Source organism: Haliotis asinina, chromosome 14, assembly GCF_037392515.1.
Source record: "Haliotis asinina isolate JCU_RB_2024 chromosome 14, JCU_Hal_asi_v2, whole genome shotgun sequence".
NCBI lineage: Eukaryota > Metazoa > Mollusca > Gastropoda > Lepetellida > Haliotidae > Haliotis > Haliotis asinina.
This window is the reverse complement of record NC_090293.1, coordinates 9,631,753-9,659,723: the sequence shown is the minus strand read 5'-3', so window position 1 is coordinate 9,659,723 and position 27,971 is coordinate 9,631,753. Positions and strand designations below refer to the sequence as shown.

Genomic DNA, 27,971 nt, shown 5'->3' with positions numbered 1-27,971 from the left:
GAGCCAATGAATCTCGGAGATGTTATGTTAGTACTGGTTGATGTAATAGAATTGTTGAAACTACCTCCGACTAAAATTCTACAATGACGGGATGTGTATACACATAATTATAAGGATAGGTCAGTTATTCTACCAACCAAAATGAAGAGTATTAGAGATGTTTTGGAGGAATTCCTTTTTGTCGTTTTGCCAAAAACCTATCGAGAACAAAGTATGTGTATGTATGGAGGACACTTTTGGACAGACTCCAATGTTCGTTCATCGTAAGAATGAAACTATGGGCTTATTTCCAACCATTAGGCGAAGACAACGTTAGCGATTGGACCCAGTGGAGTTCTCCAGTATGTACAGCCGCTTGTGGTCCAGGGGAAGAGGGGCGCATGGAGAGAACCAGGAATTGTGTTGCACCAGCTGATAATATCAGCTGTACAGCCCTGCTTATAGAGACGCAAATGGGAAATTGTGGTCTTCCTAAATGTCCAGGTAAATGTGCAGCTGCTTTCATCCTAACTCTTCTGTGTACTTCCATATGGTATCACGTAGTCTTACTCTGAAGTTGAGCTGTTTTCGAGTGGAATGTCACATCTAAGTTGCTGGCATACAACAAGTTTTAAAATGTGGATGTTTCTTTCATGAGCGAATTATTAATTGCAAAGGCTTTTCTCCGATGTGCATTATATCTCGATCTGTAACGAGATGAAATGAGTGCTGATTTTGCTATATTCCATGCCAAATGCTCTGGAGAGAGTTGAATAGAACCGAAGGGAAATGGTAGTAAGCCTAGAAATCAGCTTTGATTGTGGATGCCAATTGAAATATTTCTGATCTGATGATACGCAGCATTAAGCTGCCTAAAGACAATGTCAACATTGTGAAAGAATGATGGGGTTTCGTATTGAAGATATATGAATTGCTACCATATTTCAAAGTTGTCCATGTTTTGTTTTGCAGTTGATGGAGGATTGTCAAACTGGACATCGTGGTCCATCGTACCCTGCCCCGTCACATGCGGAGTAAATGCCATGACAAATCAAAGCAGATACAGGGAGTGCAACGCCCCTGCTCCAGATGCCGGTGGCAAGAACTGCACTGGTCCACTGATGGAAACCAGCCAAACACTGTGCAGTGTTCCAGCTTGCAGTGGTATGTGATGACAATTGTTTTACATGGCTCTTACTGCCTGCAAAGTATATGTGCAAGTCAGTGTGGGATTTTCGGGGTTAGAAATTTGGTCTATACACTCATTTGTTGACGGTAATTAATTAGCTGCACTCTGAAACTGTTCTGAGCCAATGAATCTCGGAGATGTTATGTTAGTACTGGTTGATGTAATAGAATTGTTGAAACTACCTCCGAGAAAAAATTCTACAATGACGGGATGTATACACACATAATTATAAGGATAGCTCAAATATTCTACCAACCAAAATGAAGAGTATTAGAGATGTTTTGGAGGAATTCCTTTTTGTTGTTTTGCCAAAAGCCTATCGAGAACAAAGTATGTGTATGTATGGAGGACACTTTTGGACAGAATCCAATGTTCGTTCATCGTAAGAATGAAACTATGGGCTTATTTCCAACCATTAGGCGAAGACAACGTTAGCGATTGGACCCAGTGGAGTTCTCCAGTATGTTCAGCCGCTTGTGGTCCAGGGGAAGAGGGGCGCATGGAGAGAACCAGGAATTGTGTTGCACCAGCTGATAATATCAGCTGTACAGCCCTGCTTATAGAGACGCAAATGGGAAATTGTGGTCTTCCTAAATGTCCAGGTAAATGTGCAGCTGCTTTCATCCTACCTCTTCTGTGTACTTCCATATGGTATCACGTAGTCTTACTCTGAAGTTGAACTGTTTTCGAGTGGAATGTCACATCTAAGTTGCTGGCATACAACAAGTTTTAAAATGTGGATGTTTCTTTCATGAGCGAATTATTAATTGCAAAGGCTTTTCTCCGATGTGCATTATATCTCGTTCTGTTAGGAGATGAAATGAGTGCTGATTTTGCTATATTCCATGCCAAATGCTCCTGAGAGAGTTGAATAGAACCGAAGGGAAATGGTAGTAAGCCTAGAAATCAGCTTTGATTGTGGATGCCAAATGAAATATTTCTGATCTGATGATACGCAGCATTAAGCTGCCTAAAGACAATGTCAACATTGTGAAAGAATGATGGGGTTTCGTATTGAAGATATATGAATTGCTACCATATTTCAAAGTTGTCCATGTTTTGTTTTGCAGTTGATGGAGGATTGTCAAACTGGACATCGTGGTCCATCGTACCCTGCCCCGTCACATGCGGAGTAGATGCCATGACAAATCAAAGCAGATACAGGGAGTGCAACGCCCCTGCTCCAGATGCCGGTGGCAAGAACTGCACTGGTCCACTGATGGAAACCAGCCAAACACTGTGCAGTGTTCCAGCTTGCAGTGGTATGTGATGACAATTGTTTTACATGGCTCTTACTGCCTGCAAAGTATATGTGCAAGTCAGTGTGGGAATGTCGGGGTTAGAAATTTGGTCTATACACTCATTTGTTGACGGTAATTAATTAGCTGTACTTTGAAACAGCTCTGAGCCAATGAATCTCGGAGATGTTATGTTAGTACTGGTTGATGTAATAGAATTGTTGAAACTACCTCCGAGAAAAAATTCTACAATGACGGGATGTATACACACATAATTATAAGGATAGCTCAAATATTCTACCAACCAAAATGAAGAGTATTAGAGATGTTTTGGAGGAATTCCTTTTTGTCGTTTTGCCAAAAGCCTATCGAGAACAAAGTATGTGTATGTATGGAGGACACTTTTGGACAGAATCCAATGTTCGTTCATCGTAAGAATGAAACTATGGGCTTATTTCCAACCATTAGGCGAAGACAACGTTAGCGATTGGACCCAGTGGAGTTCTCCAGTATGTACAGCCGCTTGTGGTCCAGGGGAAGAGGGGCGCATGGAGAGAACCAGGAATTGTGTTGCACCAGCTGATAATATCAGCTGTACAGCCCTGCTTATAGAGACGCAAATGGGAAATTGTGGTCTTCCTAAATGTCCAGGTAAATGTGCAGCTGCTTTCATCCTACCTCTTCTGTGTACTTCCATATGGTATCACGTAGTCTTACTCTGAAGTTGAGCTGTTTTCGAGTGGAATGTCACATCTAAGTTGCTGGCATACAACAAGTTTTAAAATGTGGATGTTTCTTTCATGAGCGAATTATTAATTGCAAAGGCTTTTCTCCGATGTGCATTATATCTCGATCTGTAACGAGATGAAATGAGTGCTGATTTTGCTATATTCCATGCCAAATGCTCCTGAGAGAGTTGAATAGAACCGAAGGGAAATGGTAGTAAGCCTAGAAATCAGCTTTGATTGTGGATGCCAAATGAAATATTTCTGATCTGATGATACGCAGCATTAAGCTGCCTAAAGACAATGTCAACATTGTGAAAGAATGATGGGGTTTCGTATTGAAGATATATGAATTGCTACCATATTTCAAAGTTGTCCATGTTTTGTTTTGCAGTTGATGGAGGATTGTCAAACTGGACATCGTGGTCCATCGTACCCTGCCCCGTCACATGCGGAGTAAATGCCATGACAAATCAAAGCAGATACAGGGAGTGCAACGCCCCTGCTCCAGATGCCGGTGGCAAGAACTGCACTGGTCCACTGATGGAAACCAGCCAAACACTGTGCAGTGTTCCAGCTTGCAGTGGTATGTGATGACAATTGTTTTACATGGCTCTTACTGCCTGCAAAGTATATGTGCAAGTCAGTGTGGGATTTTCGGGGTTAGAAATTTGGTCTATACACTCATTTGTTGACGGTAATTAATTAGCTGCACTCTGAAACTGTTCTGAGCCAATGAATCTCGGAGATGTTATGTTAGTACTGGTTGATGTAATAGAATTGTTGAAACTACCTCCGAGAAAAAATTCTACAATGACGGGATGTATACACACATAATTATAAGGATAGCTCAAATATTCTACCAACCAAAATGAAGAGTATTAGAGATGTTTTGGAGGAATTCCTTTTTGTCGTTTTGCCAAAAGCCTATCGAGAACAAAGTATGTGTATGTATGGAGGACACTTTTGGACAGAATCCAATGTTCGTTCATCGTAAGAATGAAACTATGGGCTTATTTCCAACCATTAGGCGAAGACAACGTTAGCGATTGGACCCAGTGGAGTTCTCCAGTATGTACAGCCGCTTGTGGTCCAGGGGAAGAGGGGCGCATGGAGAGAACCAGGAATTGTGTTGCACCAGCTGATAATATCAGCTGTACAGCCCTGCTTATAGAGACGCAAATGGGAAATTGTGGTCTTCCTAAATGTCCAGGTAAATGTGCAGCTGCTTTCATCCTACCTCTTCTGTGTACTTCCATATGGTATCACGTAGTCTTACTCTGAAGTTGAACTGTTTTCGAGTGGAATGTCACATCTAAGTTGCTGGCATACAACAAGTTTTAAAATGTGGATGTTTCTTTCATGAGCGAATTATTAATTGCAAAGGCTTTTCTCCGATGTGCATTATATCTCGTTCTGTTAGGAGATGAAATGAGTGCTGATTTTGCTATATTCCATGCCAAATGCTCCTGAGAGAGTTGAATAGAACCGAAGGGAAATGGTAGTAAGCCTAGAAATCAGCTTTGATTGTGGATGCCAAATGAAATATTTCTGATCTGATGATACGCAGCATTAAGCTGCCTAAAGACAATGTCAACATTGTGAAAGAATGATGGGGTTTCGTATTGAAGATATATGAATTGCTACCATATTTCAAAGTTGTCCATGTTTTGTTTTGCAGTTGATGGAGGATTGTCAAACTGGACATCGTGGTCCATCGTACCCTGCCCCGTCACATGCGGAGTAGATGCCATGACAAATCAAAGCAGATACAGGGAGTGCAACGCCCCTGCTCCAGATGCCGGTGGCAAGAACTGCACTGGTCCACTGATGGAAACCAGCCAAACACTGTGCAGTGTTCCAGCTTGCAGTGGTATGTGATGACAATTGTTTTACATGGCTCTTACTGCCTGCAAAGTATATGTGCAAGTCAGTGTGGGAATTTCGGGGTTAGAAATTGGTCTATACACTCATTTGTTGACGGTAATTAATTAGCTGTACTTTGAAACAGCTCTGAGCCAATGAATCTCGGAGATGTTATGTTAGTACTGGTTGATGTAATAGAATTGTTGAAACTACCTCCGAGAAAAAATTCTACAATGACGGGATGTATACACACATAATTATAAGGATAGCTCAAATATTCTACCAACCAAAATGAAGAGTATTAGAGAAGTTTTGGAGGAATTCCTTTTTGTTGTTTTGCCAAAAGCCTATCGAGAACAAAGTATGTGTATGTCTGGAGGACACTTTTGGACAGACTCCAATGTTCGTTCATCGTAAGAATGAAACTATTGGCTTATTTCCAACCATTAGGCGAAGACAACGTTAGCGATTGGACCCAGTGGAGTTCTCCAGTATGTTCAGCCGCTTGTGGTCCAGGGGAAGAGGGGCGCATGGAGAGAACCAGGAATTGTGTTGCACCAGCTGATAATATCAGCTGTACAGCCCTGCTTATAGAGACGCAAATGGGAAATTGTGGTCTTCCTAAATGTCCAGGTAAATGTGCAGCTGCTTTCATCCTACCTCTTCTGTGTACTTCCATATGGTATCACGTAGTCTTACTCTGAAGTTGAACTGTTTTCGAGTGGAATGTCACATCTAAGTTGCTGGCATACAACAAGTTTTAAAATGTGGATGTTTCTTTCATGAGCGAATTATTAATTGCAAAGGCTTTTCTCCGATGTGCATTATATCTCGATCTGTTACGAGATGAAATGAGTGCTGATTTTGCTATATTCCATGCCAAATGCTCCGGAGAGAGTTGAATAGAACCGAAGGGAAATGGTAGTAAGCCTAGAAATCAGCTTTGATTGTGGATGCCAAATGAAATATTTCTGATCTGATGATACGCAGCATTAAGCTGCCTAAAGACAATGTCAACATTGTGAAAGAATGATGGGGTTTCGTATTGAAGATATATGAATTGCTACCATATTTCAAAGTTGTCCATGTTTTGTTTTGCAGTTGATGGAGGATTGTCAAACTGGACATCGTGGTCCATCGTACCCTGCCCCGTCACATGCGGAGTAAATGCCATGACAAATCAAAGCAGATACAGGGAGTGCAACGCCCCTGCTCCAGATGCCGGTGGCAAGAACTGCACTGGTCCACTGATGGAAACCAGCCAAACACTGTGCAGTGTTCCAGCTTGCAGTGGTATGTGATGACAATTGTTTTACATGGCTCTTACTGCCTGCAAAGTATATGTGCAAGTCAGTGTGGGATTTTCGGGGTTAGAAATTTGGTCTATACACTCATTTGTTGACGGTAATTAATTAGCTGCACTCTGAAACTGTTCTGAGCCAATGAATCTCGGAGATGTTATGTTAGTACTGGTTGATGTAATAGAATTGTTGAAACTACCTCCGACTAAAATTCTACAATGACGGGATGTGTATACACATAATTATAAGGATAGGTCAGGTATTCTACCAACCAAAATGAAGAGTATTAGAGATGTTTTGGAGGAATTCCTTTTTGTTGTTTTGCCAAAAGCCTATCGAGAACAAAGTATGTGTATGTCTGGAGGACACTTTTGGAGAGACTCCAATGTTCGTTCATCGTAAGAATGAAACTATTGGCTTATTTCCAACCATTAGGCGAAGACAACGTTAGCGATTGGACCCAGTGGAGTTCTCCAGTATGTACAGCCGCTTGTGGTCCAGGGGAAGAGGGGCGCATGGAGAGAACCAGGAATTGTGTTGCACCAGCTGATAATATCAGCTGTACAGCCCTGCTTATAGAGACGCAAATGGGAAATTGTGGTCTTCCTAAATGTCCAGGTAAATGTGCAGCTGCTTTCATCCTACCTCTTCTGTGTACTTCCATATGGTATCACGTAGTCTTACTCTGAAGTTGAACTGTTTTCGAGTGGAATGTCACATCTAAGTTGCTGGCATACAACAAGTTTTAAAATGTGGATGTTTCTTTCATGAGCGAATTATTAATTGCAAAGGCTTTTCTCCGATGTGCATTATATCTCGATCTGTTACGAGATGAAATGAGTGCTGATTTTGCTATATTCCATGCCAAATGCTCCGGAGAGAGTTGAATAGAACCGAAGGGAAATGGTAGTAAACCTAGAAATCAGCTTTGATTGTGGATGCCAAATGAAATATTTCTGATCTGATGATACGCAGCATTAAGCTGCCTAAAGACAATGTCAACATTGTGAAAGAATGATGGGGTTTCGTATTGAAGATATATGAATTGCTACCATATTTCAAAGTTGTCCATGTTTTGTTTTGCAGTTGATGGAGGATTGTCAAACTGGACATCGTGGTCCATCGTACCCTGCCCCGTCACATGCGGAGTAAATGCCATGACAAATCAAAGCAGATACAGGGAGTGCAACGCCCCTGCTCCAGATGCCGGTGGCAAGAACTGCACTGGTCCACTGATGGAAACCAGCCAAACACTGTGCAGTGTTCCAGCTTGCAGTGGTATGTGATGACAATTGTTTTACATGGCTCTTACTGCCTGCAAAGTATATGTGCAAGTCAGTGTGGGATTTTCGGGGTTAGAAATTTGGTCTATACACTCATTTGTTGACGGTAATTAATTAGCTGCACTCTGAAACTGTTCTGAGCCAATGAATCTCGGAGATGTTATGTTAGTACTGGTTGATGTAATAGAATTGTTGAAACTACCTCCGACTAAAATTCTACAATGACGGGATGTGTATACACATAATTATAAGGATAGGTCAGGTATTCTACCAACCAAAATGAAGAGTATTAGAGATGTTTTGGAGGAATTCCTTTTTGTCGTTTTGCCAAAAGCCTATCGAGAACAAAGTATGTGTATGTCTGGAGGACACTTTTGGACAGACTCCAATGTTCGTTCATCGTAAGAATGAAACTATTGGCTTATTTCCAACCATTAGGCGAAGACAACGTTAGCGATTGGACCCAGTGGAGTTCTCCAGTATGTACAGCCGCTTGTGGTCCAGGGGAAGAGGGGCGCATGGAGAGAACCAGGAATTGTGTTGCACCAGCTGATAATATCAGCTGTACAGCCCTGCTTATAGAGACGCAAATGGGAAATTGTGGTCTTCCTAAATGTCCAGGTAAATGTGCAGCTGCTTTCATCCTACCTCTTCTGTGTACTTCCATATGGTATCACGTAGTCTTACTCTGAAGTTGAACTGTTTTCGAGTGGAATGTCACATCTAAGTTGCTGGCATACAACAAGTTTTAAAATGTGGATGTTTCTTTCATGAGCGAATTATTAATTGCAAAGGCTTTTCTCCGATGTGCATTATATCTCGATCTGTTACGAGATGAAATGAGTGCTGATTTTGCTATATTCCATGCCAAATGCTCCGGAGAGAGTTGAATAGAACCGAAGGGAAATGGTAGTAAACCTAGAAATCAGCTTTGATTGTGGATGCCAAATGAAATATTTCTGATCTGATGATACGCAGCATTAAGCTGCCTAAAGACAATGTCAATATTGTGAAAGAATGATGGGGTTTCGTATTGAAGATATATGAATTGCTACCATATTTCAAAGTTGTCCATGTTTTGTTTTGCAGTTGATGGAGGATTGTCAAACTGGACATCGTGGTCCATCGTACCCTGCCCCGTCACATGCGGAGTAAATGCCATGACAAATCAAAGCAGATACAGGGAGTGCAACGCCCCTGCTCCAGATGCCGGTGGCAAGAACTGCACTGGTCCACTGATGGAAACCAGCCAAACACTGTGCAGTGTTCCAGCTTGCAGTGGTATGTGATGACAATTGTTTTACATGGCTCTTACTGCCTGCAAAGTATATGTGCAAGTCAGTGTGGGATTTTCGGGGTTAGAAATTTGGTCTATACACTCATTTGTTGACGGTAATTAATTAGCTGCACTCTGAAACTGTTCTGAGCCAATGAATCTCGGAGATGTTATGTTAGTACTGGTTGATGTAATAGAATTGTTGAAACTACCTCCGACTAAAATTCTACAATGACGGGATGTGTATACACATAATTATAAGGATAGGTCAGGTATTCTACCAACCAAAATGAAGAGTATTAGAGATGTTTTGGAGGAATTCCTTTTTGTTGTTTTGCCAAAAGCCTATCGAGAACAAAGTATGTGTATGTCTGGAGGACACTTTTGGAGAGACTCCAATGTTCGTTCATCGTAAGAATGAAACTATTGGCTTATTTCCAACCATTAGGCGAAGACAACGTTAGCGATTGGACCCAGTGGAGTTCTCCAGTATGTACAGCCGCTTGTGGTCCAGGGGAAGAGGGGCGCATGGAGAGAACCAGGAATTGTGTTGCACCAGCTGATAATATCAGCTGTACAGCCCTGCTTATAGAGACGCAAATGGGAAATTGTGGTCTTCCTAAATGTCCAGGTAAATGTGCAGCTGCTTTCATCCTACCTCTTCTGTGTACTTCCATATGGTATCACGTAGTCTTACTCTGAAGTTGAACTGTTTTCGAGTGGAATGTCACATCTAAGTTGCTGGCATACAACAAGTTTTAAAATGTGGATGTTTCTTTCATGAGCGAATTATTAATTGCAAAGGCTTTTCTCCGATGTGCATTATATCTCGATCTGTTACGAGATGAAATGAGTGCTGATTTTGCTATATTCCATGCCAAATGCTCCGGAGAGAGTTGAATAGAACCGAAGGGAAATGGTAGTAAACCTAGAAATCAGCTTTGATTGTGGATGCCAAATGAAATATTTCTGATCTGATGATACGCAGCATTAAGCTGCCTAAAGACAATGTCAACATTGTGAAAGAATGATGGGGTTTCGTATTGAAGATATATGAATTGCTACCATATTTCAAAGTTGTCCATGTTTTGTTTTGCAGTTGATGGAGGATTGTCAAACTGGACATCGTGGTCCATCGTACCCTGCCCCGTCACATGCGGAGTAAATGCCATGACAAATCAAAGCAGATACAGGGAGTGCAACGCCCCTGCTCCAGATGCCGGTGGCAAGAACTGCACTGGTCCACTGATGGAAACCAGCCAAACACTGTGCAGTGTTCCAGCTTGCAGTGGTATGTGATGACAATTGTTTTACATGGCTCTTACTGCCTGCAAAGTATATGTGCAAGTCAGTGTGGGATTTTCGGGGTTAGAAATTTGGTCTATACACTCATTTGTTGACGGTAATTAATTAGCTGCACTCTGAAACTGTTCTGAGCCAATGAATCTCGGAGATGTTATGTTAGTACTGGTTGATGTAATAGAATTGTTGAAACTACCTCCGACTAAAATTCTACAATGACGGGATGTGTATACACATAATTATAAGGATAGGTCAGGTATTCTACCAACCAAAATGAAGAGTATTAGAGATGTTTTGGAGGAATTCCTTTTTGTCGTTTTGCCAAAAGCCTATCGAGAACAAAGTATGTGTATGTCTGGAGGACACTTTTGCACAGACTCCAATGTTCGTTCATCGTAAGAATGAAACTATTGGCTTATTTCCAACCATTAGGCGAAGACAACGTTAGCGATTGGACCCAGTGGAGTTCTCCAGTATGTACAGCCGCTTGTGGTCCAGGGGAAGAGGGGCGCATGGAGAGAACCAGGAATTGTGTTGCACCAGCTGATAATATCAGCTGTACAGCCCTGCTTATAGAGACGCAAATGGGAAATTGTGGTCTTCCTAAATGTCCAGGTAAATGTGCAGCTGCTTTCATCCTACCTCTTCTGTGTACTTCCATATGGTATCACGTAGTCTTACTCTGAAGTTGAACTGTTTTCGAGTGGAATGTCACATCTAAGTTGCTGGCATACAACAAGTTTTAAAATGTGGATGTTTCTTTCATGAGCGAATTATTAATTGCAAAGGCTTTTCTCCGATGTGCATTATATCTCGATCTGTAACGAGATGAAATGAGTGCTGATTTTGCTATATTCCATGCCAAATGCTCCGGAGAGAGTTGAATAGAACCGAAGGGAAATGGTAGTAAACCTAGAAATCAGCTTTGATTGTGGATGCCAAATGAAATATTTCTGATCTGATGATACGCAGCATTAAGCTGCCTAAAGACAATGTCAATATTGTGAAAGAATGATGGGGTTTCGTATTGAAGATATATGAATTGCTACCATATTTCAAAGTTGTCCATGTTTTGTTTTGCAGTTGATGGAGGATTGTCAAACTGGACATCGTGGTCCATCGTACCCTGCCCCGTCACATGCGGAGTAAATGCCATGACAAATCAAAGCAGATACAGGGAGTGCAACGCCCCTGCTCCAGATGCCGGTGGCAAGAACTGCACTGGTCCACTGATGGAAACCAGCCAAACACTGTGCAGTGTTCCAGCTTGCAGTGGTATGTGATGACAATTGTTTTACATGGCTCTTACTGCCTGCAAAGTATATGTGCAAGTCAGTGTGGGATTTTCGGGGTTAGAAATTTGGTCTATACACTCATTTGTTGACGGTAATTAATTAGCTGCACTCTGAAACTGTTCTGAGCCAATGAATCTCGGAGATGTTATGTTAGTACTGGTTGATGTAATAGAATTGTTGAAACTACCTCCGACTAAAATTCTACAATGACGGGATGTGTATACACATAATTATAAGGATAGGTCAGGTATTCTACCAACCAAAATGAAGAGTATTAGAGATGTTTTGGAGGAATTCCTTTTTGTTGTTTTGCCAAAAGCCTATCGAGAACAAAGTATGTGTATGTCTGGAGGACACTTTTGGAGAGACTCCAATGTTCGTTCATCGTAAGAATGAAACTATTGGCTTATTTCCAACCATTAGGCGAAGACAACGTTAGCGATTGGACCCAGTGGAGTTCTCCAGTATGTACAGCCGCTTGTGGTCCAGGGGAAGAGGGGCGCATGGAGAGAACCAGGAATTGTGTTGCACCAGCTGATAATATCAGCTGTACAGCCCTGCTTATAGAGACGCAAATGGGAAATTGTGGTCTTCCTAAATGTCCAGGTAAATGTGCAGCTGCTTTCATCCTACCTCTTCTGTGTACTTCCATATGGTATCACGTAGTCTTACTCTGAAGTTGAACTGTTTTCGAGTGGAATGTCACATCTAAGTTGCTGGCATACAACAAGTTTTAAAATGTGGATGTTTCTTTCATGAGCGAATTATTAATTGCAAAGGCTTTTCTCCGATGTGCATTATATCTCGATCTGTTACGAGATGAAATGAGTGCTGATTTTGCTATATTCCATGCCAAATGCTCCGGAGAGAGTTGAATAGAACCGAAGGGAAATGGTAGTAAACCTAGAAATCAGCTTTGATTGTGGATGCCAAATGAAATATTTCTGATCTGATGATACGCAGCATTAAGCTGCCTAAAGACAATGTCAACATTGTGAAAGAATGATGGGGTTTCGTATTGAAGATATATGAATTGCTACCATATTTCAAAGTTGTCCATGTTTTGTTTTGCAGTTGATGGAGGATTGTCAAACTGGACATCGTGGTCCATCGTACCCTGCCCCGTCACATGCGGAGTAAATGCCATGACAAATCAAAGCAGATACAGGGAGTGCAACGCCCCTGCTCCAGATGCCGGTGGCAAGAACTGCACTGGTCCACTGATGGAAACCAGCCAAACACTGTGCAGTGTTCCAGCTTGCAGTGGTATGTGATGACAATTGTTTTACATGGCTCTTACTGCCTGCAAAGTATATGTGCAAGTCAGTGTGGGATTTTCGGGGTTAGAAATTTGGTCTATACACTCATTTGTTGACGGTAATTAATTAGCTGCACTCTGAAACTGTTCTGAGCCAATGAATCTCGGAGATGTTATGTTAGTACTGGTTGATGTAATAGAATTGTTGAAACTACCTCCGACTAAAATTCTACAATGACGGGATGTGTATACACATAATTATAAGGATAGGTCAGGTATTCTACCAACCAAAATGAAGAGTATTAGAGATGTTTTGGAGGAATTCCTTTTTGTCGTTTTGCCAAAAGCCTATCGAGAACAAAGTATGTGTATGTCTGGAGGACACTTTTGCACAGACTCCAATGTTCGTTCATCGTAAGAATGAAACTATTGGCTTATTTCCAACCATTAGGCGAAGACAACGTTAGCGATTGGACCCAGTGGAGTTCTCCAGTATGTACAGCCGCTTGTGGTCCAGGGGAAGAGGGGCGCATGGAGAGAACCAGGAATTGTGTTGCACCAGCTGATAATATCAGCTGTACAGCCCTGCTTATAGAGACGCAAATGGGAAATTGTGGTCTTCCTAAATGTCCAGGTAAATGTGCAGCTGCTTTCATCCTACCTCTTCTGTGTACTTCCATATGGTATCACGTAGTCTTACTCTGAAGTTGAACTGTTTTCGAGTGGAATGTCACATCTAAGTTGCTGGCATACAACAAGTTTTAAAATGTGGATGTTTCTTTCATGAGCGAATTATTAATTGCAAAGGCTATTCTCCGATGTGCATTATATCTCGATCTGTAACGAGATGAAATGAGTGCTGATTTTGCTATATTCCATGCCAAATGCTCCTGAGAGAGTTGAATAGAACCGAAGGGAAATGGTAGTAAGCCTACAAATCAGCTTTGATTGTGGATGCCAAATGAAATATTTCTGATCTGATGATACGCAGCATTAAGCTGCCTAAAGACAATGTCAACATTGTGAAAGAATGATGGGGTTTCGTATTGAAGATATATGAATTGCTACCATATTTCAAAGTTGTCCATGTTTTGTTTTGCAGTTGATGGAGGATTGTCAAACTGGACATCGTGGTCCATCGTACCCTGCCCCGTCACATGCGGAGTAGATGCCATGACAAATCAAAGCAGATACAGGGAGTGCAACGCCCCTGCTCCAGATGCCGGTGGCAAGAACTGCACTGGTCCACTGATGGAAACCAGCCAAACACTGTGCAGTGTTCCAGCTTGCAGTGGTATGTGATGACAATTGTTTTACATGGCTCTTACTACCTGCAAATTATATGTGCAAGTCAGTGTGGGAATTTCGGGGTTAGAAATTGGTCTATACACTCATTTGTTGACGGTAATTAATTAGCTGTACTTTGAAACAGCTCTGAGCCAATGAATCTCGGAGATGTTATGTTAGTACTGGTTGATGTAATAGAATTGTTGAAACTACCTCCGAGAAAAAATTCTACAATGACGGGATGTATACACACATAATTATAAGGATAGCTCAAATATTCTACGAACCAAACTGAAGAGTATTAGAGATGTTTTGGAGGAATTCCTTTTTGTCGTTTTGCCAAAAGCCTATCGAGAACAAAGTATGTGTATGTCTGGAGGACACTTTTGGACAGACTCCAATGTTCGTTCATCGTAAGAATGAAACTATTGGCTTATTTCCAACCATTAGGCGAAGACAACGTTAGCGATTGGACCCAGTGGAGTTCTCCAGTATGTACAGCCGCTTGTGGTCCAGGGGAAGAGGGGCGCATGGAGAGAACCAGGAATTGTGTTGCACCAGCTGATAATATCAGCTGTACAGCCCTGCTTATAGAGACGCAAATGGGAAATTGTGGTCTTCCTAAATGTCCAGGTAAATGTGCAGCTGCTTTCATCCTACCTCTTCTGTGTACTTCCATATGGTATCACGTAGTCTTACTCTGAAGTTGAACTGTTTTCGAGTGGAATGTCACATCTAAGTTGCTGGCATACAACAAGTTTTAAAATGTGGATGTTTCTTTCATGAGCGAATTATTAATTGCAAAGGCTTTTCTCCGATGTGCATTATATCTCGATCTGTAACGAGATGAAATAAGTGCTGATTTTGCTATATTCCATGCCAAATGCTCCTGAGAGAGTTGAATAGAACCGAAGGGAAATGGTAGTAATCCTAGAAATCAGCTTTGATTGTGGATGCCAAATGAAATATTTCTGATCTGATGATACGCAGCATTAAGCTGCCTAAAAACAATGTCAACATTGTGAAAGAATGATGGGGTTTCGTATTGAAGATATATGAATTGCTACCATATTTCAAAGTTGACCACGTTTTGTTTTGCAGTTGATGGAGGATTGTCAAACTGGACATCGTGGTCCATCGTACCCTGCCCCGTCACATGCGGAGTAAATGCCATGACAAATCAAAGCAGATACAGGGAGTGCAACGCCCCTGCTCCAGATGCCGGTGGCAAGAACTGCACTGGTCCACTGATGGAAACCAGCCAAACACTGTGCAGTGTTCCAGCTTGCAGTGGTATGTGATGACAATTATTTTACATGGCTCTTACTGCCTGCAAAGTATATGTGCAAGTCAGTGTGGGATTTTCGGGGTTAGAAATTGGTCTATACACTCATTTGTTGACGGTAATTAATTAGCTGTACTTTGAAACAGCTCTGAGCCAATGAATCTCGGAGATGTTATGTTAGTACTGGTTGATGTAATAGAATTGTTGAAACTACCTCCGAGAAAAAATTCTACAACAACGGGATGTATACACACATAATTATAAGGATAGCTCAAATATTCTACAAACCAAAATGAAGAGTATTAGAGATGTTTTGGAGGAAATCCGTTTTGTCGTTTTGCCAAAAGCCTATCGAGAACAAAGTATGTGTATGTCTGGAGGACACTTTTGGACAGAATCCAATGTTATTTCATTGTAATAGTGAAACTATTGGCTTATTTCCAACCATTAGGCGAAGACAACGTTAGCGATTGGACCCAGTGGAGTTCTCCAGTATGTACAGCCGCTTGTGGTCCAGGGGAAGAGGGGCGCATGGAGAGAACCAGGAATTGTGTTGCACCAGCTGATAATATCAGCTGTACAGCCCTGCTTATAGAGACGCAAATGGGAAATTGTGGTCTTCCTAAATGTCCAGGTAAATGTGCAGCTGCTTTCATCCTACCTCTTCTGTGTACTTCCATATGGTATCACGTAGTCTTACTCTGAAGTTGAACTGTTTTCGAGTGGAATGTCACATCTAAGTTGCTGGCATACAACAAGTTTTAAAATGTGGATGTTTCTTTCATGAGCGAATTATTAATTGCAAAGGCTTTTCTCCGATGTGCATTATATCTCGATCTGTAACGAGATGAAATGAGTGCTGATTTTGCTATATTCCATGCCAAATGCTCCGGAGAGAGTTGAATAGAACCGAAGGGAAATGGTAGTAAACCTAGAAATCAGCTTTGATTGTGGATGCCAAATGAAATATTTCTGATCTGATGATACGCAGCATTAAGCTGCCTAAAGACAATGTCAACATTGTGAAAGAATGATGGGGTTTCGTATTGAAGATATATGAATTGCTACCATATTTCAAAGTTGTCCATGTTTTGTTTTGCAGTTGATGGAGGATTGTCAAACTGGACATCGTGGTCCATCGTACCCTGCCCCGTCACATGCGGAGTAAATGCCATGACAAATCAAAGCAGATACAGGGAGTGCAACGCCCCTGCTCCAGATGCCGGTGGCAAGAACTGCACTGGTCCACTGATGGAAACCAGCCAAACACTGTGCAGTGTTCCAGCTTGCAGTGGTATGTGATGACAATTGTTTTACATGGCTCTTACTGCCTGCAAAGTATATGTGCAAGTCAGTGTGGGATTTTCGGGGTTAGAAATTGGGTCTATACACTCATTTGTTGACGGTAATTAATTAGCTGTACTTTGAAAGAGCTCTGAGCCAATGAATCTCGGAGATGTTATGTTAGTACTGGTTGATGTAATAGAATTGTTGAAACTACCTCCGAGAAAAAATTCTACAATGACGGGATGTATACACACATAATTATAAGGAGAGCTCAAATATTCTACCAACCAAACTGAAGAGTATTAGAGATGTTTTGGAGGAATTCCTTTTTGTCGTTTTGCCAAAAGCCTATCGAGAACAAAGTATGTGTATGTCTGGAGGACACTTTTGGACAGACTCCAATGTTCGTTCATCGTAAGAATGAAACTATTGGCTTATTTCCAACCATTAGGCGAAGACAACGTTAGCGATTGGACCCAGTGGAGTTCTCCAGTATGTACAGCCGCTTGTGGTCCAGGGGAAGAGGGGCGCATGGAGAGAACCAGGAATTGTGTTGCACCAGCTGATAATATCAGCTGTACAGCCCTGCTTATAGAGACGCAAATGGGAAATTGTGGTCTTCCTAAATGTCCAGGTAAATGTGCAGCTGCTTTCATCCTACCTCTTCTGTGTACTTCCATATGGTATCACGTAGTCTTACTCTGAAGTTGAACTGTTTTCGAGTGGAATGTCACATCTAAGTTGCTGGCATACAACAAGTTTTAAAATGTGGATGTTTCTTTCATGAGCGAATTATTAATTGCAAAGGCTTTTCTCCGATGTGCATTATATCTCGATCTGTAACGAGATGAAATGAGTGCTGATTTTGCTATATTCCATGCCAAATGCTCCGGAGAGAGTTGAATAGAACCGAAGGGAAATGGTAGTAAACCTAGAAATCAGCTTTGATTGTGGATGCCAAATGAAATATTTCTGATCTGATGATACGCAGCATTAAGCTGCCTAAAGACAATGTCAACATTGTGAAAGAATGATGGGGTTTCGTATTGAAGATATATGAATTGCTACCATATTTCAAAGTTGTCCATGTTTTGTTTTGCAGTTGATGGAGGATTGTCAAACTGGACATCGTGGTCCATCGTACCCTGCCCCGTCACATGCGGAGTAAATGCCATGACAAATCAAAGCAGATACAGGGAGTGCAACGCCCCTGCTCCAGATGCCGGTGGCAAGAACTGCACTGGTCCACTGATGGAAACCAGCCAAACACTGTGCAGTGTTCCAGCTTGCAGTGGTATGTGATGACAATTGTTTTACATGGCTCTTACTGCCTGCAAAGTATATGTGCAAGTCAGTGTGGGATTTTCGGGGTTAGAAATTGGGTCTATACACTCATTTGTTGACGGTAATTAATTAGCTGTACTTTGAAAGAGCTCTGAGCCAATGAATCTCGGAGATGTTATGTTAGTACTGGTTGATGTAATAGAATTGTTGAAACTACCTCCGAGAAAAAATTCTACAATGACGGGATGTATACACACATAATTATAAGGAGAGCTCAAATATTCTACCAACCAAACTGAAGAGTATTAGAGATGTTTTGGAGGAATTCCTTTTTGTCGTTTTGCCAAAAGCCTATCGAGAACAAAGTATGTGTATGTCTGGAGGACACTTTTGGACAGACTCCAATGTTCGTTCATCGTAAGAATGAAACTATTGGCTTATTTCCAACCATTAGGCGAAGACAACGTTAGCGATTGGACCCAGTGGAGTTCTCCAGTATGTTCAGCCGCTTGTGGTCCAGGGGAAGAGGGGCGCATGGAGAGAACCAGGAATTGTGTTGCACCAGCTGATAATATCAGCTGTACAGCCCTGCTTATAGAGACGCAAATGGGAAATTGTGGTCTTCCTAAATGTCCAGGTAAATGTGCAGCTGCTTTCATCCTACCTCTTCTGTGTACTTCCATATGGTATCACGTAGTCTTACTCTGAAGTTGAACTGTTTTCGAGTGGAATGTCACATCTAAGTTGCTGGCATACAACAAGTTTTAAAATGTGGATGTTTCTTTCATGAGCGAATTATTAATTGCAAAGGCTTTTCTCCGATGTGCATTATATCTCGATCTGTAACGAGATGAAATAAGTGCTGATTTTGCTATATTCCATGCCAAATGCTCCGGAGAGAGTTGAATAGAACCGAAGGGAAATGGTAGTAATCCTAGAAATCAGCTTTGATTGTGGATGCCAAATGAAATATTTCTGATCTGATGATACGCAGCATTAAGCTGCCTAAAAACAATGTCAACATTGTGAAAGAATGATGGGGTTTCGTATTGAAGATATATGAATTGCTACCATATTTCAAAGTTGACCACGTTTTGTTTTGCAGTTGATGGAGGATTGTCAAACTGGACATCGTGGTCCATCGTACCCTGCCCCGTCACATGCGGAGTAAATGCCATGACAAATCAAAGCAGATACAGGGAGTGCAACGCCCCTGCTCCAGATGCCGGTGGCAAGAACTGCACTGGTCCACTGATGGAAACCAGCCAAACACTGTGCAGTGTTCCAGCTTGCAGTGGTATGTGATGACAATTATTTTACATGGCTCTTACTGCCTGCAAAGTATATGTGCAAGTCAGTGTGGGATTTTCGGGGTTAGAAATTGGTCTATACACTCATTTGTTGACGGTAATTAATTAGCTGTACTTTGAAACAGCTCTGAGCCAATGAATCTCGGAGATGTTATGTTAGTACTGGTTGATGTAATAGAATTGTTGAAACTACCTCCGAGAAAAAATTCTACAACAACGGGATGTATACACACATAATTATAAGGATAGCTCAAATATTCTACAAACCAAAATGAAGAGTATTAGAGATGTTTTGGAGGAAATCCGTTTTGTCGTTTTGCCAAAAGCCTATCGAGAACAAAGTATGTGTATGTCTGGAGGACACTTTTGGACAGAATCCAATGTTATTTCATTGTAATAGTGAAACTATTGGCTTATTTCCAACCATTAGGCGAAGACAACGTTAGCGATTGGACCCAGTGGAGTTCTCCAGTATGTACAGCCGCTTGTGGTCCAGGGGAAGAGGGGCGCATGGAGAGAACCAGGAATTGTGTTGCACCAGCTGATAATATCAGCTGTACAGCCCTGCTTATAGAGACGCAAATGGGAAATTGTGGTCTTCCTAAATGTCCAGGTAAATGTGCAGCTGCTTTCATCCTACCTCTTCTGTGTACTTCCATATGGTATCACGTAGTCTTACTCTGAAGTTGAACTGTTTTCGAGTGGAATGTCACATCTAAGTTGCTGGCATACAACAAGTTTTAAAATGTGGATGTTTCTTTCATGAGCGAATTATTAATTGCAAAGGCTTTTCTCCGATGTGCATTATATCTCGATCTGTAACGAGATGAAATGAGTGCTGATTTTGCTATATTCCATGCCAAATGCTCCGGAGAGAGTTGAATAGAACCGAAGGGAAATGGTAGTAAACCTAGAAATCAGCTTTGATTGTGGATGCCAAATGAAATATTTCTGATCTGATGATACGCAGCATTAAGCTGCCTAAAGACAATGTCAACATTGTGAAAGAATGATGGGGTTTCGTATTGAAGATATATGAATTGCTACCATATTTCAAAGTTGTCCATGTTTTGTTTTGCAGTTGATGGAGGATTGTCAAACTGGACATCGTGGTCCATCGTACCCTGCCCCGTCACATGCGGAGTAAATGCCATGACAAATCAAAGCAGATACAGGGAGTGCAACGCCCCTGCTCCAGATGCCGGTGGCAAGAACTGCACTGGTCCACTGATGGAAACCAGCCAAACACTGTGCAGTGTTCCAGCTTGCAGTGGTATGTGATGACAATTGTTTTACATGGCTCTTACTGCCTGCAAAGTATATGTGCAAGTCAGTGTGGGATTTTCGGGGTTAGAAATTGGGTCTATACACTCATTTGTTGACGGTAATTAATTAGCTGTACTTTGAAAGAGCTCTGAGCCAATGAATCTCGGAGATGTTATGTTAGTACTGGTTGATGTAATAGAATTGTTGAAACTACCTCCGAGAAAAAATTCTACAATGACGGGATGTATACACACATAATTATAAGGAGAGCTTAAATATTCTACCAACCAAACTGAAGAGTATTAGAGATGTTTTGGAGGAATTCCTTTTTGTCGTTTTGCCAAAAGCCTATCGAGAACAAAGTATGTGTATGTCTGGAGGACACTTTTGGACAGACTCCAATGTTCGTTCATCGTAAGAATGAAACTATTGGCTTATTTCCAACCATTAGGCGAAGACAACGTTAGCGATTGGACCCAGTGGAGTTCTCCAGTATGTACAGCCGCTTGTGGTCCAGGGGAAGAGGGGCGCATGGAGAGAACCAGGAATTGTGTTGCACCAGCTGATAATATCAGCTGTACAGCCCTGCTTATAGAGACGCAAATGGGAAATTGTGGTCTTCCTAAATGTCCAGGTAAATGTGCAGCTGCTTTCATCCTACCTCTTCTGTGTACTTCCATATGGTATCACGTAGTCTTACTCTGAAGTTGAACTGTTTTCGAGTGGAATGTCACATCTAAGTTGCTGGCATACAACAAGTTTTAAAATGTGGATGTTTCTTTCATGAGCGAATTATTAATTGCAAAGGCTTTTCTCCGATGTGCATTATATCTCGATCTGTAACGAGATGAAATGAGTGCTGATTTTGCTATATTCCATGCCAAATGCTCCGGAGAGAGTTGAATAGAACCGAAGGGAAATGGTAGTAAACCTAGAAATCAGCTTTGATTGTGGATGCCAAATGAAATATTTCTGATCTGATGATACGCAGCATTAAGCTGCCTAAAGACAATGTCAACATTGTGAAAGAATGATGGGGTTTCGTATTGAAGATATATGAATTGCTACCATATTTCAAAGTTGTCCATGTTTTGTTTTGCAGTTGATGGAGGATTGTCAAACTGGACATCGTGGTCCATCGTACCCTGCCCCGTCACATGCGGAGTAAATGCCATGACAAATCAAAGCAGATACAGGGAGTGCAACGCCCCTGCTCCAGATGCCGGTGGCAAGAACTGCACTGGTCCACTGATGGAAACCAGCCAAACACTGTGCAGTGTTCCAGCTTGCAGTGGTATGTGATGACAATTGTTTTACATGGCTCTTACTGCCTGCAAAGTATATGTGCAAGTCAGTGTGGGATTTTCGGGGTTAGAAATTGGGTCTATACACTCATTTGTTGACGGTAATTAATTAGCTGTACTTTGAAAGAGCTCTGAGCCAATGAATCTCGGAGATGTTATGTTAGTACTGGTTGATGTAATAGAATTGTTGAAACTACCTCCGAGAAAAAATTCTACAATGACGGGATGTATACACACATAATTATAAGGAGAGCTCAAATATTCTACCAACCAAACTGAAGAGTATTAGAGATGTTTTGGAGGAATTCCTTTTTGTCGTTTTGCCAAAAGCCTATCGAGAACAAAGTATGTGTATGTCTGGAGGACACTTTTGGACAGACTCCAATGTTCGTTCATCGTAAGAATGAAACTATTGGCTTATTTCCAACCATTAGGCGAAGACAACGTTAGCGATTGGACCCAGTGGAGTTCTCCAGTATGTTCAGCCGCTTGTGGTCCAGGGGAAGAGGGGCGCATGGAGAGAACCAGGAATTGTGTTGCACCAGCTGATAATATCAGCTGTACAGCCCTGCTTATAGAGACGCAAATGGGAAATTGTGGTCTTCCTAAATGTCCAGGTAAATGTGCAGCTGCTTTCATCCTACCTCTTCTGTGTACTTCCATATGGTATCACGTAGTCTTACTCTGAAGTTGAACTGTTTTCGAGTGGAATGTCACATCTAAGTTGCTGGCATACAACAAGTTTTAAAATGTGGATGTTTCTTTCATGAGCGAATTATTAATTGCAAAGGCTTTTCTCCGATGTGCATTATATCTCGATCTGTAACGAGATGAAATAAGTGCTGATTTTGCTATATTCCATGCCAAATGCTCCGGAGAGAGTTGAATAGAACCGAAGGGAAATGGTAGTAATCCTAGAAATCAGCTTTGATTGTGGATGCCAAATGAAATATTTCTGATCTGATGATACGCAGCATTAAGCTGCCTAAAAACAATGTCAACATTGTGAAAGAATGATGGGGTTTCGTATTGAAGATATATGAATTGCTACCATATTTCAAAGTTGACCACGTTTTGTTTTGCAGTTGATGGAGGATTGTCAAACTGGACATCGTGGTCCATCGTACCCTGCCCCGTCACATGCGGAGTAAATGCCATGACAAATCAAAGCAGATACAGGGAGTGCAACGCCCCTGCTCCAGATGCCGGTGGCAAGAACTGCACTGGTCCACTGATGGAAACCAGCCAAACACTGTGCAGTGTTCCAGCTTGCAGTGGTATGTGATGACAATTATTTTACATGGCTCTTACTGCCTGCAAAGTATATGTGCAAGTCAGTGTGGGATTTTCGGGGTTAGAAATTGGTCTATACACTCATTTGTTGACGGTAATTAATTAGCTGTACTTTGAAACAGCTCTGAGCCAATGAATCTCGGAGATGTTATGTTAGTACTGGTTGATGTAATAGAATTGTTGAAACTACCTCCGAGAAAAAATTCTACAACAACGGGATGTATACACACATAATTATAAGGATAGCTCAAATATTCTACAAACCAAAATGAAGAGTATTAGAGATGTTTTGGAGGAAATCCGTTTTGTCGTTTTGCCAAAAGCCTATCGAGAACAAAGTATGTGTATGTCTGGAGGACACTTTTGGACAGAATCCAATGTTCGTTCATCGTAAGAATGAAACTATTGGCTTATTTCCAACCATTAGGCGAAGACAACGTTAGCGATTGGACCCAGTGGAGTTCTCCAGTATGTTCAGCCGCTTGTGGTCCAGGGGAAGAGGGGCGCATGGAGAGAACCAGGAATTGTGTTGCACCAGCTGATAATATCAGCTGTACAGCCCTGCTTATAGAGACGCAAATGGGAAATTGTGGTCTTCCTAAATGTCCAGGTAAATGTGCAGCTGCTTTCATCCTACCTCTTCTGTGTACTTCCATATGGTATCACGTAGTCTTACTCTGAAGTTGAACTGTTTTCGAGTGGAATGTCACATCTAAGTTGCTGGCATACAACAAGTTTTAAAATGTGGATGTTTCTTTCATGAGCGAATTATTAATTGCAAAGGCTTTTCTCCGATGTGCATTATATCTCGATCTGTAACGAGATGAAATGAGTGCTGATTTTGCTATATTCCATGCCAAATGCTCCGGAGAGAGTTGAATAGAACCGAAGGGAAATGGTAGTAAATCTAGAAATCAGGTTTGATTGTGGATGCCAAATGAAATATTTCTGATCTGATGATACGCAGCATTAAGCTGCCTAAAGACAATGTCAACATTGTGAAAGAATGATGGGGTTTCGTATTGAAGATATATGAATTGCCACCATATGTCAAAGTTGTCCATGTTTTGTTTTGCAGTTGATGGAGGATTGTCAAACTGGACATCGTGGTCCATCGTACCCTGCCCCGTCACATGCGGAGTAAATGCCATGACAAATCAAAGCAGATACAGGGAGTGCAACGCCCCTGCTCCAGATGCCGGTGGCAAGAACTGCACTGGTCCACTGATGGAAACCAGCCAAACACTGTGCAGTGTTCCAGCTTGCAGTGGTATGTGATGACAATTGTTTTACATGGCTCTTACTGCCTGCAAAGTATATGTGCAAGTCAGTGTGGGATTTTCGGGGTTAGAAATTGGGTCTATACACTCATTTGTTGACGGTAATTAATTAGCTGCACTCTGAAACTGTTCTGAGCCAATGGATCTCGGAGATGTTATGTTAGTACTGGTTGATGTAATAGAATTGTTGAAACTACCTCCGACTAAAATTCTACAATGACGGGATGTGTATACACATAATTATAAGGATAGGTCAGGTATTCTAACAACCAAACTGAAGAGTATTAGAGATGTTTTGGAGGAATTCCTTTTTGTCGTTTTGCCAAAAGCCTATCGAGAACAAAGTATGTGTATGTCTGGAGGACACTTTTGCACAGACTCCAATGTTCGTTCATCGTAAGAATGAAACTATTGGCTTATTTCCAACCATTAGGCGAAGACAACGTTAGCGATTGGACCCAGTGGAGTTCTCCAGTATGTACAGCCGCTTGTGGTCCAGGGGAAGAGGGGCGCATGGAGAGAACCAGGAATTGTGTTGCACCAGCTGATAATATCAGCTGTACAGCCCTGCTTATAGAGACGCAAATGGGAAATTGTGGTCTTCCTAAATGTCCAGGTAAATGTGCAGCTGCTTTCATCCTACCTCTTCTGTGTACTTCCATATGGTATCACGTAGTCTTACTCTGAAGTTGAACTGTTTTCGAGTGGAATGTCACATCTAAGGTGCTGGCATACAACAAGTTTTAAAATGTGGATGTTTCTTTCATGAGCGAATTATTAATTGCAAAGGCTTTTCTCCGATGTGCATTATATCTCGATCTGTAACGAGATGAAATGAGTGCTGATTTTGCTATATTCCATGCCAAATGCTCCGGAGAGAGTTGAATAGAACCGAAGGGAAATGGTAGTAAATCTAGAAATCAGGTTTGATTGTGGATGCCAAATGAAATATTTCTGATCTGATGATACGCAGCATTAAGCTGCCTAAAGACAATGTCAACATTGTGAAAGAATGATGGGGTTTCGTATTGAAGATATATGAATTGCCACCATATGTCAAAGTTGTCCATGTTTTGTTTTGCAGTTGATGGAGGATTGTCAAACTGGACATCGTGGTCCATCGTACCCTGCCCCGTCACATGCGGAGTAAATGCCATGACAAATCAAAGCAGATACAGGGAGTGCAACGCCCCTGCTCCAGATGCCGGTGGCAAGAACTGCACTGGTCCACTGATGGAAACCAGCCAAACACTGTGCAGTGTTCCAGCTTGCAGTGGTATGTGATGACAATTGTTTTACATGGCTCTTACTGCCTGCAAAGTATATGTGCAAGTCAGTGTGGGATTTTCGGGGTTAGAAATTTGGTCTATACACTCATTTGTTGACGGTAATTAATTAGCTGCACTCTGAAACTGTTCTGAGCCAATGGATCTCGGAGATGTTATGTTAGTACTGGTTGATGTAATAGAATTGTTGAAACTACCTCCGACTAAAATTCTACAATGACGGGATGTGTATACACATAATTATAAGGATAGGTCAGGTATTCTAACAACCAAACTGAAGAGTATTAGAGATGTTTTGGAGGAATTCCTTTTTGTCGTTTTGCCAAAAGCCTATCGAGAACAAAGTATGTGTATGTCTGGAGGACACTTTTGCACAGACTCCAATGTTCGTTCATCGTAAGAATGAAACTATTGGCTTATTTCCAACCATTAGGCGAAGACAACGTTAGCGATTGGACCCAGTGGAGTTCTCCAGTATGTACAGCCGCTTGTGGTCCAGGGGAAGAGGGGCGCATGGAGAGAACCAGGAATTGTGTTGCACCAGCTGATAATATCAGCTGTACAGCCCTGCTTATAGAGACGCAAATGGGAAATTGTGGTCTTCCTAAATGTCCAGGTAAATGTGCAGCTGCTTTCATCCTACCTCTTCTGTGTACTTCCATATGGTATCACGTAGTCTTACTCTGAAGTTGAACTGTTTTCGAGTGGAATGTCACATCTAAGGTGCTGGCATACAACAAGTTTTAAAATGTGGATGTTTCTTTCATGAGCGAATTATTAATTGCAAAGGCTTTTCTCCGATGTGCATTATATCTCGATCTGTAACGAGATGAAATGAGTGCTGATTTTGCTATATTCCATGCCAAATGCTCCGGAGAGAGTTGAATAGAACCGAAGGGAAATGGTAGTAAATCTAGAAATCAGGTTTGATTGTGGATGCCAAATGAAATATTTCTGATCTGATGATACGCAGCATTAAGCTGCCTAAAGACAATGTCAACATTGTGAAAGAATGATGGGGTTTCGTATTGAAGATATATGAATTGCCACCATATGTCAAAGTTGTCCATGTTTTGTTTTGCAGTTGATGGAGGATTGTCAAACTGGACATCGTGGTCCATCGTACCCTGCCCCGTCACATGCGGAGTAAATGCCATGACAAATCAAAGCAGATACAGGGAGTGCAACGCCCCTGCTCCAGATGCCGGTGGCAAGAACTGCACTGGTCCACTGATGGAAACCAGCCAAACACTGTGCAGTGTTCCAGCTTGCAGTGGTATGTGATGACAATTGTTTTACATGGCTCTTACTGCCTGCAAAGTATATGTGCAAGTCAGTGTGGGATTTTCGGGGTTAGAAATTTGGTCTATACACTCATTTGTTGACGGTAATTAATTAGCTGCACTCTGAAACTGTTCTGAGCCAATGGATCTCGGAGATGTTATGTTAGTACTGGTTGATGTAATAGAATTGTTGAAACTACCTCCGACTAAAATTCTACAATGACGGGATGTGTATACACATAATTATAAGGATAGGTCAGGTATTCTAACAACCAAACTGAAGAGTATTAGAGATGTTTTGGAGGAATTCCTTTTTGTCGTTTTGCCAAAAGCCTATCGAGAACAAAGTATGTGTATGTCTGGAGGACACTTTTGCACAGACTCCAATGTTCGTTCATCGTAAGAATGAAACTATTGGCTTATTTCCAACCATTAGGCGAAGACAACGTTAGCGATTGGACCCAGTGGAGTTCTCCAGTATGTACAGCCGCTTGTGGTCCAGGGGAAGAGGGGCGCATGGAGAGAACCAGGAATTGTGTTGCACCAGCTGATAATATCAGCTGTACAGCCCTGCTTATAGAGACGCAAATGGGAAATTGTGGTCTTCCTAAATGTCCAGGTAAATGTGCAGCTGCTTTCATCCTACCTCTTCTGTGTACTTCCATATGGTATCACGTAGTCTTACTCTGAAGTTGAACTGTTTTCGAGTGGAATGTCACATCTAAGGTGCTGGCATACAACAAGTTTTAAAATGTGGATGTTTCTTTCATGAGCGAATTATTAATTGCAAAGGCTTTTCTCCGATGTGCATTATATCTCGATCTGTAACGAGATGAAATGAGTGCTGATTTTGCTATATTCCATGCCAAATGCTCCGGAGAGAGTTGAATAGAACCGAAGGGAATGGTAGTAAGCATAGAAATCAGGTTTGATTGTGGATGCCGATTGAGATATTTCTGATCTGATGATACACAGCATTAAGCTGCCTAAAGACAATGTCAACATTGTGAAAAAATGATGGGGTTTCGTATTGAAGATATATGAATTGGTACCATATTTGAAAGTTGTCCATGTTTTGTTTTGCAGTTGATGGA

At 41.6% G+C, this 27,971-nt stretch overlaps 4 protein-coding genes across 4 annotated transcripts in view; all 4 read left to right on the top strand.

The window, feature by feature from the left end:
* Positions 1 to 955, top strand: part of LOC137262087 (SCO-spondin-like) — a 40,694-nt gene extending 39,739 nt beyond the window's left edge. The window contains exons 22-23 of the mRNA XM_067799869.1: positions 301 to 532; positions 952 to 955. Coding sequence (XP_067655970.1) covers positions 301 to 532; positions 952 to 955 — 236 coding nt within the window. The remainder of the gene's footprint in view (positions 1 to 300; positions 533 to 951) is intronic.
* Positions 956 to 1,022: 67 nt separating this feature from the next.
* On the top strand, positions 1,023 to 9,960 carry LOC137262085 (A disintegrin and metalloproteinase with thrombospondin motifs adt-1-like). Its single transcript, XM_067799868.1, has 15 exons — positions 1,023 to 1,143; positions 1,588 to 1,770; positions 2,239 to 2,430; positions 2,875 to 3,057; positions 3,526 to 3,717; positions 4,162 to 4,344; positions 4,813 to 5,004; positions 5,448 to 5,630; positions 6,099 to 6,290; positions 6,734 to 6,916; positions 7,385 to 7,576; positions 8,020 to 8,202; positions 8,671 to 8,862; positions 9,306 to 9,537; positions 9,957 to 9,960. The coding sequence occupies exons 1-15, from the start codon at positions 1,023 to 1,025 to the stop codon at positions 9,958 to 9,960; spliced, it is 2,607 nt and encodes an 868-aa protein (XP_067655969.1).
* A 67-nt stretch (positions 9,961 to 10,027) lies between these two features.
* On the top strand, positions 10,028 to 18,964 carry LOC137262084 (A disintegrin and metalloproteinase with thrombospondin motifs adt-1-like). Its single transcript, XM_067799867.1, has 15 exons — positions 10,028 to 10,148; positions 10,592 to 10,774; positions 11,243 to 11,434; positions 11,878 to 12,060; positions 12,529 to 12,720; positions 13,164 to 13,346; positions 13,815 to 14,006; positions 14,450 to 14,632; positions 15,101 to 15,292; positions 15,736 to 15,918; positions 16,387 to 16,578; positions 17,023 to 17,205; positions 17,674 to 17,865; positions 18,310 to 18,541; positions 18,961 to 18,964. The coding sequence occupies exons 1-15, from the start codon at positions 10,028 to 10,030 to the stop codon at positions 18,962 to 18,964; spliced, it is 2,607 nt and encodes an 868-aa protein (XP_067655968.1).
* Positions 18,965 to 19,031: 67 nt separating this feature from the next.
* LOC137262083 (A disintegrin and metalloproteinase with thrombospondin motifs adt-1-like) lies at positions 19,032 to 27,967 on the top strand. The gene is made up of 15 exons (XM_067799866.1): positions 19,032 to 19,152; positions 19,596 to 19,778; positions 20,247 to 20,438; positions 20,883 to 21,065; positions 21,534 to 21,725; positions 22,170 to 22,352; positions 22,821 to 23,012; positions 23,456 to 23,638; positions 24,107 to 24,298; positions 24,742 to 24,924; positions 25,393 to 25,584; positions 26,028 to 26,210; positions 26,679 to 26,870; positions 27,314 to 27,545; positions 27,964 to 27,967. The coding sequence occupies exons 1-15, from the start codon at positions 19,032 to 19,034 to the stop codon at positions 27,965 to 27,967; spliced, it is 2,607 nt and encodes an 868-aa protein (XP_067655967.1).
* Positions 27,968 to 27,971: the final 4 nt, after the last annotated feature.

Excerpts from the sequence above, each read along its gene's own strand:
- LOC137262085 (XM_067799868.1), top strand. The coding sequence starts at position 1,023 with ATGACAAATCAAAGCAGATACAGGGAGTGCAACGCCCCTGCTCCAGAT. Across the intron at positions 5,005-5,447 it reads CAGTGTTCCAGCTTGCAGTG|GCGAAGACAACGTTAGCGAT; the intron begins GTATGTGATGAC and ends TCCAACCATTAG. Across the intron at positions 6,917-7,384 it reads TGGTCTTCCTAAATGTCCAG|TTGATGGAGGATTGTCAAAC; the intron begins GTAAATGTGCAG and ends TTTGTTTTGCAG.
- LOC137262084 (XM_067799867.1), top strand. The coding sequence starts at position 10,028 with ATGACAAATCAAAGCAGATACAGGGAGTGCAACGCCCCTGCTCCAGAT. Across the intron at positions 14,633-15,100 it reads TGGTCTTCCTAAATGTCCAG|TTGATGGAGGATTGTCAAAC; the intron begins GTAAATGTGCAG and ends TTTGTTTTGCAG. Across the intron at positions 17,866-18,309 it reads CAGTGTTCCAGCTTGCAGTG|GCGAAGACAACGTTAGCGAT; the intron begins GTATGTGATGAC and ends TCCAACCATTAG.
- LOC137262083 (XM_067799866.1), top strand. The coding sequence starts at position 19,032 with ATGACAAATCAAAGCAGATACAGGGAGTGCAACGCCCCTGCTCCAGAT. Across the intron at positions 21,066-21,533 it reads TGGTCTTCCTAAATGTCCAG|TTGATGGAGGATTGTCAAAC; the intron begins GTAAATGTGCAG and ends TTTGTTTTGCAG. Across the intron at positions 26,211-26,678 it reads TGGTCTTCCTAAATGTCCAG|TTGATGGAGGATTGTCAAAC; the intron begins GTAAATGTGCAG and ends TTTGTTTTGCAG.